The sequence below is a fragment of the Sphaerodactylus townsendi genome, unplaced genomic scaffold (assembly GCF_021028975.2).
Source record: "Sphaerodactylus townsendi isolate TG3544 unplaced genomic scaffold, MPM_Stown_v2.3 scaffold_27, whole genome shotgun sequence".
Lineage (NCBI taxonomy): Eukaryota > Metazoa > Chordata > Lepidosauria > Squamata > Sphaerodactylidae > Sphaerodactylus > Sphaerodactylus townsendi.
In genome coordinates, this window is record NW_025950440.1 from 609,618 (window position 1) to 625,370 (window position 15,753).

At 65.5% G+C, this 15,753-nt stretch overlaps 1 protein-coding gene across 1 annotated transcript in view; it reads left to right on the plus strand.

Moving 5' to 3' along the window:
* LOC125425308 (serotriflin-like) overlaps positions 1–14,731 on the plus strand; it is a 133,490-nt gene extending 118,759 nt beyond the window's left edge. The window contains exons 5-7 of the mRNA XM_048482912.1: positions 9,227–9,321; positions 12,849–12,940; positions 14,462–14,731. Of these exons, the coding sequence (XP_048338869.1) occupies positions 9,227–9,321; positions 12,849–12,940; positions 14,462–14,589 (315 nt within the window). The 3' untranslated portion in view covers positions 14,590–14,731. The remainder of the gene's footprint in view (positions 1–9,226; positions 9,322–12,848; positions 12,941–14,461) is intronic.
* Positions 14,732–15,753: the final 1,022 nt, after the last annotated feature.

Genomic DNA, 15,753 nt, shown 5'->3' on the forward strand with positions numbered 1-15,753 from the left:
GTGGGGGGGGGGGGGGGTGGGGGGGGGGGGGGGTGGGGGGGGGGGGGGGTGGGGGGGGGGGGGGGTGGGGGGGGGGGGGGGTGGGGGGGGGGGGGGGTGGGGGGGGGGGGGGGTGGGGGGGGGGGGGGGTGGGGGGGGGGGGGGGTGGGGGGGGGGGGGGGTGGGGGGGGGGGGGGGTGGGGGGGGGGGGGGGTGGGGGGGGGGGGGGGTGGGGGGGGGGGGGGGTGGGGGGGGGGGGGGGTGGGGGGGGGGGGGGGTGGGGGGGGGGGGGGGTGGGGGGGGGGGGGGGTGGGGGGGGGGGGGGGTGGGGGGGGGGGGGGGTGGGGGGGGGGGGGGGTGGGGGGGGGGGGGGGTGGGGGGGGGGGGGGGTGGGGGGGGGGGGGGGTGGGGGGGGGGGGGGGTGGGGGGGGGGGGGGGTGGGGGGGGGGGGGGGTGGGGGGGGGGGGGGGTGGGGGGGGGGGGGGGTGGGGGGGGGGGGGGGTGGGGGGGGGGGGGGGTGGGGGGGGGGGGGGGTGGGGGGGGGGGGGGGTGGGGGGGGGGGGGGGTGGGGGGGGGGGGGGGTGGGGGGGGGGGGGGGTGGGGGGGGGGGGGGGTGGGGGGGGGGGGGGGTGGGGGGGGGGGGGGGTGGGGGGGGGGGGGGGTGGGGGGGGGGGGGGGTGGGGGGGGGGGGGGGTGGGGGGGGGGGGGGGTGGGGGGGGGGGGGGGTGGGGGGGGGGGGGGGTGGGGGGGGGGGGGGGTGGGGGGGGGGGGGGGTGGGGGGGGGGGGGGGTGGGGGGGGGGGGGGGTGGGGGGGGGGGGGGGTGGGGGGGGGGGGGGGTGGGGGGGGGGGGGGGTGGGGGGGGGGGGGGGTGGGGGGGGGGGGGGGTGGGGGGGGGGGGGGGTGGGGGGGGGGGGGGGTGGGGGGGGGGGGGGGTGGGGGGGGGGGGGGGTGGGGGGGGGGGGGGGTGGGGGGGGGGGGGGGTGGGGGGGGGGGGGGGTGGGGGGGGGGGGGGGTGGGGGGGGGGGGGGGTGGGGGGGGGGGGGGGTGGGGGGGGGGGGGGGTGGGGGGGGGGGGGGGTGGGGGGGGGGGGGGGTGGGGGGGGGGGGGGGTGGGGGGGGGGGGGGGTGGGGGGGGGGGGGGGTGGGGGGGGGGGGGGGTGGGGGGGGGGGGGGGTGGGGGGGGGGGGGGGTGGGGGGGGGGGGGGGTGGGGGGGGGGGGGGGTGGGGGGGGGGGGGGGTGGGGGGGGGGGGGGGTGGGGGGGGGGGGGGGTGGGGGGGGGGGGGGGTGGGGGGGGGGGGGGGTGGGGGGGGGGGGGGGTGGGGGGGGGGGGGGGTGGGGGGGGGGGGGGGTGGGGGGGGGGGGGGGTGGGGGGGGGGGGGGGTGGGGGGGGGGGGGGGTGGGGGGGGGGGGGGGTGGGGGGGGGGGGGGGTGGGGGGGGGGGGGGGTGGGGGGGGGGGGGGGTGGGGGGGGGGGGGGGTGGGGGGGGGGGGGGGTGGGGGGGGGGGGGGGTGGGGGGGGGGGGGGGTGGGGGGGGGGGGGGGTGGGGGGGGGGGGGGGTGGGGGGGGGGGGGGGTGGGGGGGGGGGGGGGTGGGGGGGGGGGGGGGTGGGGGGGGGGGGGGGTGGGGGGGGGGGGGGGTGGGGGGGGGGGGGGGTGGGGGGGGGGGGGGGTGGGGGGGGGGGGGGGTGGGGGGGGGGGGGGGTGGGGGGGGGGGGGGGTGGGGGGGGGGGGGGGTGGGGGGGGGGGGGGGTGGGGGGGGGGGGGGGTGGGGGGGGGGGGGGGTGGGGGGGGGGGGGGGTGGGGGGGGGGGGGGGTGGGGGGGGGGGGGGGTGGGGGGGGGGGGGGGTGGGGGGGGGGGGGGGTGGGGGGGGGGGGGGGTGGGGGGGGGGGGGGGTGGGGGGGGGGGGGGGTGGGGGGGGGGGGGGGTGGGGGGGGGGGGGGGTGGGGGGGGGGGGGGGTGGGGGGGGGGGGGGGTGGGGGGGGGGGGGGGTGGGGGGGGGGGGGGGTGGGGGGGGGGGGGGGTGGGGGGGGGGGGGGGTGGGGGGGGGGGGGGGTGGGGGGGGGGGGGGGTGGGGGGGGGGGGGGGTGGGGGGGGGGGGGGGTGGGGGGGGGGGGGGGTGGGGGGGGGGGGGGGTGGGGGGGGGGGGGGGTGGGGGGGGGGGGGGGTGGGGGGGGGGGGGGGTGGGGGGGGGGGGGGGTGGGGGGGGGGGGGGGTGGGGGGGGGGGGGGGTGGGGGGGGGGGGGGGTGGGGGGGGGGGGGGGTGGGGGGGGGGGGGGGTGGGGGGGGGGGGGGGTGGGGGGGGGGGGGGGTGGGGGGGGGGGGGGGTGGGGGGGGGGGGGGGTGGGGGGGGGGGGGGGTGGGGGGGGGGGGGGGTGGGGGGGGGGGGGGGTGGGGGGGGGGGGGGGTGGGGGGGGGGGGGGGTGGGGGGGGGGGGGGGTGGGGGGGGGGGGGGGTGGGGGGGGGGGGGGGTGGGGGGGGGGGGGGGTGGGGGGGGGGGGGGGTGGGGGGGGGGGGGGGTGGGGGGGGGGGGGGGTGGGGGGGGGGGGGGGTGGGGGGGGGGGGGGGTGGGGGGGGGGGGGGGTGGGGGGGGGGGGGGGTGGGGGGGGGGGGGGGTGGGGGGGGGGGGGGGTGGGGGGGGGGGGGGGTGGGGGGGGGGGGGGGTGGGGGGGGGGGGGGGTGGGGGGGGGGGGGGGTGGGGGGGGGGGGGGGTGGGGGGGGGGGGGGGTGGGGGGGGGGGGGGGTGGGGGGGGGGGGGGGTGGGGGGGGGGGGGGGTGGGGGGGGGGGGGGGTGGGGGGGGGGGGGGGTGGGGGGGGGGGGGGGTGGGGGGGGGGGGGGGTGGGGGGGGGGGGGGGTGGGGGGGGGGGGGGGTGGGGGGGGGGGGGGGTGGGGGGGGGGGGGGGTGGGGGGGGGGGGGGGTGGGGGGGGGGGGGGGTGGGGGGGGGGGGGGGTGGGGGGGGGGGGGGGTGGGGGGGGGGGGGGGTGGGGGGGGGGGGGGGTGGGGGGGGGGGGGGGTGGGGGGGGGGGGGGGTGGGGGGGGGGGGGGGTGGGGGGGGGGGGGGGTGGGGGGGGGGGGGGGTGGGGGGGGGGGGGGGTGGGGGGGGGGGGGGGTGGGGGGGGGGGGGGGTGGGGGGGGGGGGGGGTGGGGGGGGGGGGGGGTGGGGGGGGGGGGGGGTGGGGGGGGGGGGGGGTGGGGGGGGGGGGGGGTGGGGGGGGGGGGGGGTGGGGGGGGGGGGGGGTGGGGGGGGGGGGGGGTGGGGGGGGGGGGGGGTGGGGGGGGGGGGGGGTGGGGGGGGGGGGGGGTGGGGGGGGGGGGGGGTGGGGGGGGGGGGGGGTGGGGGGGGGGGGGGGTGGGGGGGGGGGGGGGTGGGGGGGGGGGGGGGTGGGGGGGGGGGGGGGTGGGGGGGGGGGGGGGTGGGGGGGGGGGGGGGTGGGGGGGGGGGGGGGTGGGGGGGGGGGGGGGTGGGGGGGGGGGGGGGTGGGGGGGGGGGGGGGTGGGGGGGGGGGGGGGTGGGGGGGGGGGGGGGTGGGGGGGGGGGGGGGTGGGGGGGGGGGGGGGTGGGGGGGGGGGGGGGTGGGGGGGGGGGGGGGTGGGGGGGGGGGGGGGTGGGGGGGGGGGGGGGTGGGGGGGGGGGGGGGTGGGGGGGGGGGGGGGTGGGGGGGGGGGGGGGTGGGGGGGGGGGGGGGTGGGGGGGGGGGGGGGTGGGGGGGGGGGGGGGTGGGGGGGGGGGGGGGTGGGGGGGGGGGGGGGTGGGGGGGGGGGGGGGTGGGGGGGGGGGGGGGTGGGGGGGGGGGGGGGTGGGGGGGGGGGGGGGTGGGGGGGGGGGGGGGTGGGGGGGGGGGGGGGTGGGGGGGGGGGGGGGTGGGGGGGGGGGGGGGTGGGGGGGGGGGGGGGTGGGGGGGGGGGGGGGTGGGGGGGGGGGGGGGTGGGGGGGGGGGGGGGTGGGGGGGGGGGGGGGTGGGGGGGGGGGGGGGTGGGGGGGGGGGGGGGTGGGGGGGGGGGGGGGTGGGGGGGGGGGGGGGTGGGGGGGGGGGGGGGTGGGGGGGGGGGGGGGTGGGGGGGGGGGGGGGTGGGGGGGGGGGGGGGTGGGGGGGGGGGGGGGTGGGGGGGGGGGGGGGTGGGGGGGGGGGGGGGTGGGGGGGGGGGGGGGTGGGGGGGGGGGGGGGTGGGGGGGGGGGGGGGTGGGGGGGGGGGGGGGTGGGGGGGGGGGGGGGTGGGGGGGGGGGGGGGTGGGGGGGGGGGGGGGTGGGGGGGGGGGGGGGTGGGGGGGGGGGGGGGTGGGGGGGGGGGGGGGTGGGGGGGGGGGGGGGTGGGGGGGGGGGGGGGTGGGGGGGGGGGGGGGTGGGGGGGGGGGGGGGTGGGGGGGGGGGGGGGTGGGGGGGGGGGGGGGTGGGGGGGGGGGGGGGTGGGGGGGGGGGGGGGTGGGGGGGGGGGGGGGTGGGGGGGGGGGGGGGTGGGGGGGGGGGGGGGTGGGGGGGGGGGGGGGTGGGGGGGGGGGGGGGTGGGGGGGGGGGGGGGTGGGGGGGGGGGGGGGTGGGGGGGGGGGGGGGTGGGGGGGGGGGGGGGTGGGGGGGGGGGGGGGTGGGGGGGGGGGGGGGTGGGGGGGGGGGGGGGTGGGGGGGGGGGGGGGTGGGGGGGGGGGGGGGTGGGGGGGGGGGGGGGTGGGGGGGGGGGGGGGTGGGGGGGGGGGGGGGTGGGGGGGGGGGGGGGTGGGGGGGGGGGGGGGTGGGGGGGGGGGGGGGTGGGGGGGGGGGGGGGTGGGGGGGGGGGGGGGTGGGGGGGGGGGGGGGTGGGGGGGGGGGGGGGTGGGGGGGGGGGGGGGTGGGGGGGGGGGGGGGTGGGGGGGGGGGGGGGTGGGGGGGGGGGGGGGTGGGGGGGGGGGGGGGTGGGGGGGGGGGGGGGTGGGGGGGGGGGGGGGTGGGGGGGGGGGGGGGTGGGGGGGGGGGGGGGTGGGGGGGGGGGGGGGTGGGGGGGGGGGGGGGTGGGGGGGGGGGGGGGTGGGGGGGGGGGGGGGTGGGGGGGGGGGGGGGTGGGGGGGGGGGGGGGTGGGGGGGGGGGGGGGTGGGGGGGGGGGGGGGTGGGGGGGGGGGGGGGTGGGGGGGGGGGGGGGTGGGGGGGGGGGGGGGTGGGGGGGGGGGGGGGTGGGGGGGGGGGGGGGTGGGGGGGGGGGGGGGTGGGGGGGGGGGGGGGTGGGGGGGGGGGGGGGTGGGGGGGGGGGGGGGTGGGGGGGGGGGGGGGTGGGGGGGGGGGGGGGTGGGGGGGGGGGGGGGTGGGGGGGGGGGGGGGTGGGGGGGGGGGGGGGTGGGGGGGGGGGGGGGTGGGGGGGGGGGGGGGTGGGGGGGGGGGGGGGTGGGGGGGGGGGGGGGTGGGGGGGGGGGGGGGTGGGGGGGGGGGGGGGTGGGGGGGGGGGGGGGTGGGGGGGGGGGGGGGTGGGGGGGGGGGGGGGTGGGGGGGGGGGGGGGTGGGGGGGGGGGGGGGTGGGGGGGGGGGGGGGTGGGGGGGGGGGGGGGTGGGGGGGGGGGGGGGTGGGGGGGGGGGGGGGTGGGGGGGGGGGGGGGTGGGGGGGGGGGGGGGTGGGGGGGGGGGGGGGTGGGGGGGGGGGGGGGTGGGGGGGGGGGGGGGTGGGGGGGGGGGGGGGTGGGGGGGGGGGGGGGTGGGGGGGGGGGGGGGTGGGGGGGGGGGGGGGTGGGGGGGGGGGGGGGTGGGGGGGGGGGGGGGTGGGGGGGGGGGGGGGTGGGGGGGGGGGGGGGTGGGGGGGGGGGGGGGTGGGGGGGGGGGGGGGTGGGGGGGGGGGGGGGTGGGGGGGGGGGGGGGTGGGGGGGGGGGGGGGTGGGGGGGGGGGGGGGTGGGGGGGGGGGGGGGTGGGGGGGGGGGGGGGTGGGGGGGGGGGGGGGTGGGGGGGGGGGGGGGTGGGGGGGGGGGGGGGTGGGGGGGGGGGGGGGTGGGGGGGGGGGGGGGTGGGGGGGGGGGGGGGTGGGGGGGGGGGGGGGTGGGGGGGGGGGGGGGTGGGGGGGGGGGGGGGTGGGGGGGGGGGGGGGTGGGGGGGGGGGGGGGTGGGGGGGGGGGGGGGTGGGGGGGGGGGGGGGTGGGGGGGGGGGGGGGTGGGGGGGGGGGGGGGTGGGGGGGGGGGGGGGTGGGGGGGGGGGGGGGTGGGGGGGGGGGGGGGTGGGGGGGGGGGGGGGTGGGGGGGGGGGGGGGTGGGGGGGGGGGGGGGTGGGGGGGGGGGGGGGTGGGGGGGGGGGGGGGTGGGGGGGGGGGGGGGTGGGGGGGGGGGGGGGTGGGGGGGGGGGGGGGTGGGGGGGGGGGGGGGTGGGGGGGGGGGGGGGTGGGGGGGGGGGGGGGTGGGGGGGGGGGGGGGTGGGGGGGGGGGGGGGTGGGGGGGGGGGGGGGTGGGGGGGGGGGGGGGTGGGGGGGGGGGGGGGTGGGGGGGGGGGGGGGTGGGGGGGGGGGGGGGTGGGGGGGGGGGGGGGTGGGGGGGGGGGGGGGTGGGGGGGGGGGGGGGTGGGGGGGGGGGGGGGTGGGGGGGGGGGGGGGTGGGGGGGGGGGGGGGTGGGGGGGGGGGGGGGGGGGGGGGGGGGGGGGTCCCGGGGGGTGCAGGGGGGGGGGGGGGGGGGGGTGGGTTGGGGGGGGGGGGTGGGGGGGTGAATTGACTAATATAATTGTTAATGTTAATATAGTGTCATCATTGAATACGCTTCCTTGAGTTACGGCAAATTTCTTGTTCGGGATTAGGCTATCCCGGTTCATTGATCGTTTCCTTTGGTTTACTTGCCGTGTTTTTTCCACCATACTTTTCATAGCCAGATCTGAGAAACATGGAAAAGGCAAAGGGAGATATATTTTCAGCACCCAACTCCCCAGTCAGCTGGTGGGAAAAGCAGAGCGTTTACAATGTTTAAGTCTAGTGAGGTGAGAGCCATTACCTGGTTGCCCAACACTACAGGGAGGAAGAGTGCAGGGGCTGAGTGAAGCTAAGACATCCTACTACATGAGGCTGGTAAAGATTAGGGCAGCGTCACACTGCAGCTGGGTGACAACACAGCTGACATAAACAGGATATCAGTTACCAGTCTCCCGCCAAGAGGCAACAATAGACTGGCCCCAAATTAACCGTATAGGGCTAAAACTGTGAAAGGGATTAAAGCGGCAGCTGCAAAAACACTTAGGTGAGATGTGAGTAATCAGGATTCTGACACTTATTTGTGAATTCAAAACCTCCTTAAAACATTTAAAACATTAAAACCTTTCTTCCTTACGGTCCTCAAGACTGCTGGTAAACATAGATAAAACACTGTGTCATCACTAGGAACAAGATCCACCAGACCACAGCCACACAGCCCGGAAAACCCACCAGAACCAGTTGAATCTGGCCGTGAAAGCCCTTCGACAATACCTAGATAAAACACATCGAGGAAAATACAATGAAAATATAACAGCTGAATTTAAAATCACTACTCAGGGCTGCTGCTAAACCAAATTCAGTCCTAAATAAAACCATCTTCAGCTGTCTCAAAGATCAACATTGAAGGGCCTGGGGCAGCGTTCCGAGAAGGTTGCTTCATAACTGCAGGATTTGAATATGCTAACCAAATGAGCTTATTTGATTGATGGGATAGTCAGGAGTATCTCTCCCTGTAATCTTAACTCCAAGGCAGGAACATATTGGGAGAAAATGGTCCTTCGGATAGCCTTCTTCCATGCCATGTAGGACTTTGAAAGTCAAAATCAACACCTAGAGCTGGGCTCAGGAGCAGATTGGTAGACAGTGTAATTGCTGTAATATTGGGATCCCATGCTTCCAATAGTTGGCCCTAGCCAACAGTTTTGCCACAGCATTCTGCACTAGATACATCCCCTGAATACTCTTCAAGGGTAGCCCCAAGTAAAGCACATTGCAGTAGTCCAGCCTGGATGTAACTAACACATGGATCACCATGGCTAAATCTGATTAACATACTTGGACAGGGATTGTGAAGATGCAGTATATTGATCGACGTATTCCCCCAAAATGTCTTCATCTGCTGACAAAAGACACCAATAAAGGGAGGGGAGGGAATTCCAAAATGTTGGTACCATGACTGAGAAGACCCTTTCTTGGGTTGTGACCCATCTGTGGGGGGCGACTTAAGCAGGTCCTCTAAAGATAACTAGAGTGAGCAGGTAGATTCATAGAGTGAATGGGAAGATTCATATGTAAGGAGGGGGATAGGACGTCTTCCTCGATGCAAATCCTTCTGACTACCATATAAATGCTATGGTAGAAAGCAAAATATAGATACGTGAAATTCAAGGCATCTGTTTAGATAGGCAGGAAAGCAGGTGCTCCTGGAAGTAGCAGCAGTAGCAAAAAATCCAAACTTCACATACAAGCTACAGGGGTCAGTGCTGTCAGTCACAGACCAGGAAAGGGATTTGGGCGTCTTAGTTGATAGTTCCATGGGAATGTCGACTCAATGCATGGCAGCTGTGAAAAAGGCAAACTCTATGCTGGGGATAATTAGGAAAGGAATTGATAATAAAACTGCAAAGATTGTCATGCCCTTATATAAAGCCGTGGTGCGACCGCACTTGGAGGACTGTGTTCAGTTCTGGTCTCCACATCTCAAAAAGGATATCGAAGAGATAAAAAAAGTGCAGAGAAGGGCAACGAGGATGATTGAGGGACTGGAGCACCTTCCTTATGAGGAGAGGCTGCAGCGTTTGGGACTCTTTGGTTTGGAGAGGAGATGTCTGAGGTGGGATATGATTGAAGTCTATAAAATTATGCATGGGGTAGAAAATGTTGCAGGGAGAAATTTTTCTCTCTTTCTCACAATACTAGAACTAGGGGGCATCCATTGAAAATGCTGGGGGGAAGAATAAGGACTAATAAAAGGAAACATTTTTTCACGCAACGTGTGAATGGTGTTTGGAATATGCTGCCACAGGAGGTGGTGATGGCCACTAACCTGGATAGCTTTAAAAAGGGCTTGGACAGATTTATGGAGGAGAAGTCAATCTATTGCTACCAATCTTGATCCTCCTTGATCTCAGATTGCAAATGCCTTAGCAGACCAGGTGCTCAGGAGCAACGGCAGCAGCAGAAGGCCATTGCTCTCACTTCCTGCATGTGAGCTCCCAAAGGCACCTGGTGGGCCACTGCGAGTAGCAGAGTGCTAGACTAGATGGACTCTGGTCTGATCCAGCAGGCTCGTTCTTATGTTCTTATGAAACACTGATCTAATTAACTGTCCTTCCTTCCTTTTAGGTGGTCTGGTACAAATCCTACATGGTTGCCTGTGCCATGGCCAAGTGTTCTCATCACTTATACGAATATTTCTACGTTTGCCATTACTGCCCTGCGTACGTACAGCAACTGAGATTATTCTTTGCACACATTTCCTAGTAGATGCCTTTCCAAGATCCTCTTTGCGCTGGTCATGCCGAATTAGAATTGTCATCCGCAGAAATGCGGTACAGCGAGAATGATTGCAAAACACAAAATGCATTCATTTTGATGTTTTAGATCGGGGGTCGGCAACCTTTAACACCCAAAGAGCCATTTGGACCTGTTTTCCACGGAAAAAAAAACCACTTGGAGGCGCAAATGCTTTTTGACATTTAAAATGAAGATAACACTGTATATATTGTTTTTTTCTACCTTTATGCTTTGTATAAACAATTATAGTGTGTTATGAAATCCTTGAAGTGCTACAACTTTCATTAGCCAACCAGGCAGCTGGGACAGGAAAGCCGGAAGTGGCTTGGAATAGCTGTCTCGGGCTGTGCCTCTCTAGGAATGGGAACTCTTTCCCATTATCCCACAGGTGTCAAACTCGCGGCCCTCCAGATGTTATGGACTACAGTTCCCATCATCCCCCTGCCAGCATGATGCTGGCAGGGGGATGATGGGAACTGTAGTCCATAACATCTGGAGGGCCACGAGTTCGACACCTATGCATTAACCCATAGGGTGACCTCCCGAAGGAGGCTGAGAGGACCCAAACCACGCGGAGCAGCAGTACAAGGTTGAAAGAGCCGCATGCGGCTCCAGAGCCGCGGGTTGCAGACCCCTGTTTTAGATTAATACAATACCTTTCTTGCCTGATTTGAGGCTCCGACAGCAGTTCGCAACGCAAAGAAAATGTAAGGCGAATAACGAAGCCAACTTTAGAATAAAAACAAGCGTGGCCTGGAGACAGGGTACCGCGAGAAAAATTTGATCAGATCGCTTTGATGGCTGTTGACAACATTTGTGGTTCTATCCCACCTTTCCCCTATCGTGGAAAGCAAGATAGCGGTGAATAAGCTTTAGGGACTTTCCCTTTTAAGTGCTTTTGAGATCCCGACTTGCTTAGTCGATGGCCCAAACTACACAATAGGTTATGGGTATTTTCCAGACTTGCAGTCAGATGTGTATTGGAAGGATATATCTTGGACCCAGGGTCAAAACCATAGATTTGTGCTGGCCTGCATCTTCTATTTTGTTTACTTTACTGAAACGTTCCAGCCTCTGAGTGTACACAGACCACTGCGCTGCATCATAAATGGTCACGGTCATTGTAGCTTCAAATCTATTGCCATTATAATTTCCAAAGCACCCCATATCAAGGCAGAACAGAATAGCTCCTTTCTTCTCCCCACCCCTTTCCTCCCCTTCTCCAATCAGGTATCATAGATTTGAAGGACTTGAAAAGGCCAGAGGGGCATCAGCAGAGGTGGGATCCAGCAGGTTCTCACCAGTTCCCGAGAATGGGTTACTAATTATTTGTGTGTGCCGAAAGGGGGTTACTAATTGGGTCTGCTTTTCCGTTAGAAATCCCATTAGGTCCAAAAATCATAAAGTCCGGTTGTTTCCTATGTGGCTGGTTAGCGAAGGTAAAAAACGGGATAATTCTCCCTGTTGGGCTGTTTTAAAAACATGTTTTAGAAATATGGTAAAGTTCCTTGTTTAAGGAAAGTCTCCTTCTTTTGATTTCTAGAAACAAAATTAAGTATTTGAAAGTATTAAGTATTTGACAGGCAGTCAATTAGAGGAGAAATAGTTGAAGTTTCTGTTGGCAGCAGACGATAGGACTTGCTAGAATGAGTTTAAATTATGGACAGAAAGATACCAGCTGGAAATTAGGAACTTTTTTTTTACAGTAAGAGTTTTTTACAGTAACAGAGAAATTATTAATGCCCCGCCCCCGAAATGCCCGGCCACGCCCCTGTCGTGCCCCACCCAGCCCCATTAGCGCTACGCCACTGTTTGAATCCCACCACCATGGGAACCTGTTACTAAAATTTTTGGATCCCACCACTGGGCATCAGGAAGAGCTACATGACCTAGGGGGAAAAGATAACCCAGACTGACCCTGAGAGAGGGGTGGGGCTTGGGAACTGATAAATAGGGTTGGAGATTTGGATGAAACACTGCTGGAAACAGAGGGGTGAGGTCTCTTTTTTCTGGGCCATTGAAGGAAGCAGAGCTCTTGCTCTAGAAAGAGATGCCATTTTTGGAACATGTGCTCACCCAGGGAGCTGACCTAGTCTTCCAGGCAATGGGAACTCTGTGAGGATTGTAACCTTCTAAGCTTAAGAGCCTATCCCAGGGGTAGGGAACCTGCGGCTCTCCAGATGTTCAGGAACTACAATTCCCATCAGCCTCTGTCAGCATGGCCAATTGGTAGGGGCTGATAGGCCATGCTGGTAGGGGCTGATGGGAATTGTAGTTCCTGAACATCTGGAGAGCCGCAGGTTCCCTACCCCTGGCCTATCCTATTGTAACAACTGCTAGGGTATGTTTAGAGAAAGGGATAGAGGAATTGCGTTTATATCTCCTTTGTTTTGGAAACCTTTCCTCAAACTGGCGCAGTGATTGCACAGCAACTGAAGACGTTTTCAAAACGTTTCATCCAGAGAATCATTTTAAAAGGGGATTCATTTACAATGTTTTGAGGCTGGGAACAAAACATTTGGAGGTAAAACAACGTGAAGCTCCCTGGAGGAAACAAAATGTTTTAAAAGGTTTGTGCAGAAAGGGCTCCTGTTGAAGCAGCCATAAGGTTAAGGCGATGCAAGAAACAACTCTCTCTGGGTCTCAAACTGTGAAAATTCATTTACCCATGTACATATCATGTGCAGTCTGCTTCGGAAAAAAATGTGTTTTTTAAAAAGTAACTGAATTTAGATCTATCTATCTATCTATCTATCTATCTATCTATCTATCTATCTATCTATCTATCTATCTATCTATCTATCTATCTATCTATCTATCTATCTATCTATCTATCTATCTATCTATCTATCTATCTATCTATCTATCTATCTATCTATCTATCTATCTATCTATCTATCTATCTATTTATAGTTTGGATTTATATCCCCCCTTTCTCTCCTGCAGGAGACTCAAAGGGGCTTACAATCTCCTTGCCCTTCCCCCCTCACAACAAACACCCTGTGAGGTGGGTGGGGCTGAGAGAGCTCCGAGAAGCTGTGACTAGCCCAAGGTCACCCAGCTGGCGTGTGTGGGAGTGCCCAGGCTAATCTGAATTCCCCAGAGAAGCCTCCACAGCTCAGGCGGCAGAGCTGGGAATCAAACCCGGTTCCTCCAGATTAGATACACGAGCTCTTAACCTCCTACGCCACTGCTGCTCCTTATCAGTCTTATATACTGCCCAATCCCCGAAGGGCTCTGGGCGGTGAACAACATAGAATTACAAATACATAGTAAACTTTAAATAATTTAAATTAAATTAAAATGCAGCAAATTAAATTAAAATGCAGCAAATAATAACAATGCCTGCAATCTTCATGATCTATTTTTTTAAAACAAATAAATCCTTCGCGTGACGTTCGGGAGGACCTTTGAAGTTTTAATGGAAAGTGATGTCTTTTTCACATTTCAGGGGAAACGTGATGGGAGAAAATTTGTATAAACCTTACAAAGAAGGGGATCCATGTGGAGATTGCCCCAATGCTTGTGATGATGGACTTTGCAGTAAGTACGGAGCAGACGGTGCGCTTTTGTGGTCATTCATTCAGTAGATCGTATTTAAGTCATTTGGGGTGAACGGTCCGATCTCAGACGGCAAATGGTTGGAAGCCACAATCAAACGTTATTCAGAAATGCACACTTGTGCACTGTGGCTGCTTTTGTAGAATAAGTTTTCTCAACTATATTGTCGAAGACTTTCACGGCCGGATTCAACTGATAGTTGTGGGTTTTCTGGGCTGTTTGGCCGTGGTCTGGTAGATCTTGTTCCTCACGTTTTGCCTGGATCTGTGGCTGGCATCTTCAGAGATGTGGAACAGACTTCTCCCTGTGATACACCTCTGTTTGGTTCATGGGGGTCAAAGTTATGGACTCTCAAAGGTATAGCCCCCATCTCCTATTAGCTCCCATCGGAAACAATGGGGGTTGGGGCACACTCTTTGGGAGTCCATAGCTTTTGACTCCCTGGACCAAACTTCACAAAACCTGGGAGGTATTAGTAGGAGACTCTCCTGATGATACCACCCAGGTTTGATGAAGTTTGGTTCATAGGGGCCAAAGTTATGGACCCTCAAATATGTAGCCCCCATCTCCTATTAGCTCCTATTGGAAACAATGGGGGATGGGGCACCTCCTTTGGGAGTCGATAGCTTTGGACTATCTGGGCCAAACTTCACAAAACCTGGGTGGTATTAGTAGGAGACTCTCCTGATGATACCACCCAGGTTTGGTGATGTTTGGTTCATGGGGCCCAAAGTTAAGAACCCTCAAATGTGTAGCCCCCATTTCCTATTAGCTCCCATTGGAGTGTTTTTCCCCAAAAAGGTGCATATACAAGCAGGTTCAGGAAAATCCCATGATAAGGGGGGGGGGGAGGAGTGCCAGAAATGGGACTGATCTGTGTTCTGCGGTTCGGCTGTGCGCGAATTCCCACTGGCGATTAATCCTGGGATAGTCACCCGAAATATCCAGGTTTCATCGAGGCCTAGATGTCTTGACTAGAAACATGCTGCAGTGAGGATGTTGGAACCTGGATGAAAAGGTGCCGATTCTTTTGAAACTTGGTTGCATCTAGATTAAATGTTAAGTGGGAATTCGGTGAGGAGAACTCGAGGGAACCTGGCTATTTCGGGTGACTATCCCAGGATTAATCACCAGTGGCCGTTTCCCCACTTTAAAAAATGACGTCGGTTTCATCTGGCGTGGACCTTTTCAGCGCGGGGATTGTGTTCCCCGGCTTCCCCACTGCCCCACGCTCTGCGCGGGGTCATCAAAAGGCGCCGTTTTCAGCAGTGCCAGGGATGCCGCACGATGAGGGGGCGCGAGAGCAGTAGAGTCGGGGCGGCTGCGTTGTCGCCGTCCCTGTAGTGGGGAGTGCCGCTGGACCCCGCGCTACTTGGCAAGAGTAGCGCGCAGCAAACGGTGAGTTGGGAAAGGCCCAGAGAGGAAATCACCAGAAGCATGACTGCCTTCCACCCACTTCAGAATACCTTTTGCTAAAAGACCCGATTATGCTTTTCCTTTCAGCCAATCCTTGCAGACGGGAGGACCAGTACTCCAATTGTGCCAAATTAAAGAACAAATTTACCTGCGGGCACCCGATCGTTGAGAGCTACTGTCCTGGAAGTTGTCAGTGTACTACAGAAATACAATGATTCCCTTTTTTTTTTAAGAAAAAGATCTTTGAACTCTGAAGAGCTCAGCTTAAAAAAAATAAGGCAAATGAATACAAATGGCATATTTATCAAATAAATGTAGTGCTTGCTGCAAATTAAGCATAAAGATTATGCATTGTAAGCTGTTATCTTTCTTTCTCCCTTCTTTGTAGCTACTAATAATGGGTGTTTATTGTTGGAAGTGAAAGGCCCTTTATGCAGGCAGTGTTTACAGCTTTGTAAAGGTATATCCGGCGCTTTTTTTGTTCATACAGGTTCTTCCTACTGCAAAGTGTCCCCAGCCGATCTGATCCGCTATTTTACCCACCCATTCTCTCCAGAGAGCCAGCCTGGTGTAGTGGTTAAAAGCAGGTGGACTCTAATCTGGTGAACCAGATTTGATTCCCCACTCCTCTACCTGAGTGGGGGACTCTAATATGGTGAACTAGATTTGTTTCCCTGCTCCTCCATATGAAGCCTGTTGGGTGACCTTGCGGTTGTCACAGTTCTCTCAGTTCTCTCTCAGCCCCACCTACCTCACAAGAGGTCTGTAGTGGGGAGAGGAAGGGAAAGGAGTTGGTAGGCATCTTTGAGTCTCCTTATCAATCCAAACTCCTCCTCCTCCTCCTCCTCCTCCTCCTCCTCCTCCTTCTCCTTCTCCTTCTCCTCCTCCTCCTCCTCCTCCTCCTCCTCCTCCTCCTCCTCCTCCTCCTTCTCCTCCTCCTCCTCCTCCTCTCCTTCTCTTTCTCTTTCTCTTTCTCCTTCTCCTTCTCCTTCTCCTTCTTCTTCTCCTCCTCCTCCTCCTTGTTCTTCTTCTTGTTCTTCTTGTTCTTCTTGTTCTTGTTCTTCTTGTTCTTCTTTTGTTCCTTTGTTCCTTGTTCCTGTTCCTTTGGTTCCTTGTTCCGTTCCTTGTTCCTTGTTCCTTGTTCCTGTCTCCTTGCTTGCCGTTGTTGTTGTTGTTGTTGTTGTTGTTGTTCTTCTTCTTCTTCTTCTTCTTCTTCTTCTTCTTCTTCTTCTTCTTCTTCTTCTTCTTCTTCTTCTTCTTCTTCATCTTCTTCTTCTTCTTCTTCTTTGCAATTTCCAGCTGGAGAGGTTGCTCTCTGCTGTCTTTTGGGAGTGTGTGCTGCATTGGATCTAGCATTATTTTGCTGGACCATGTAAATT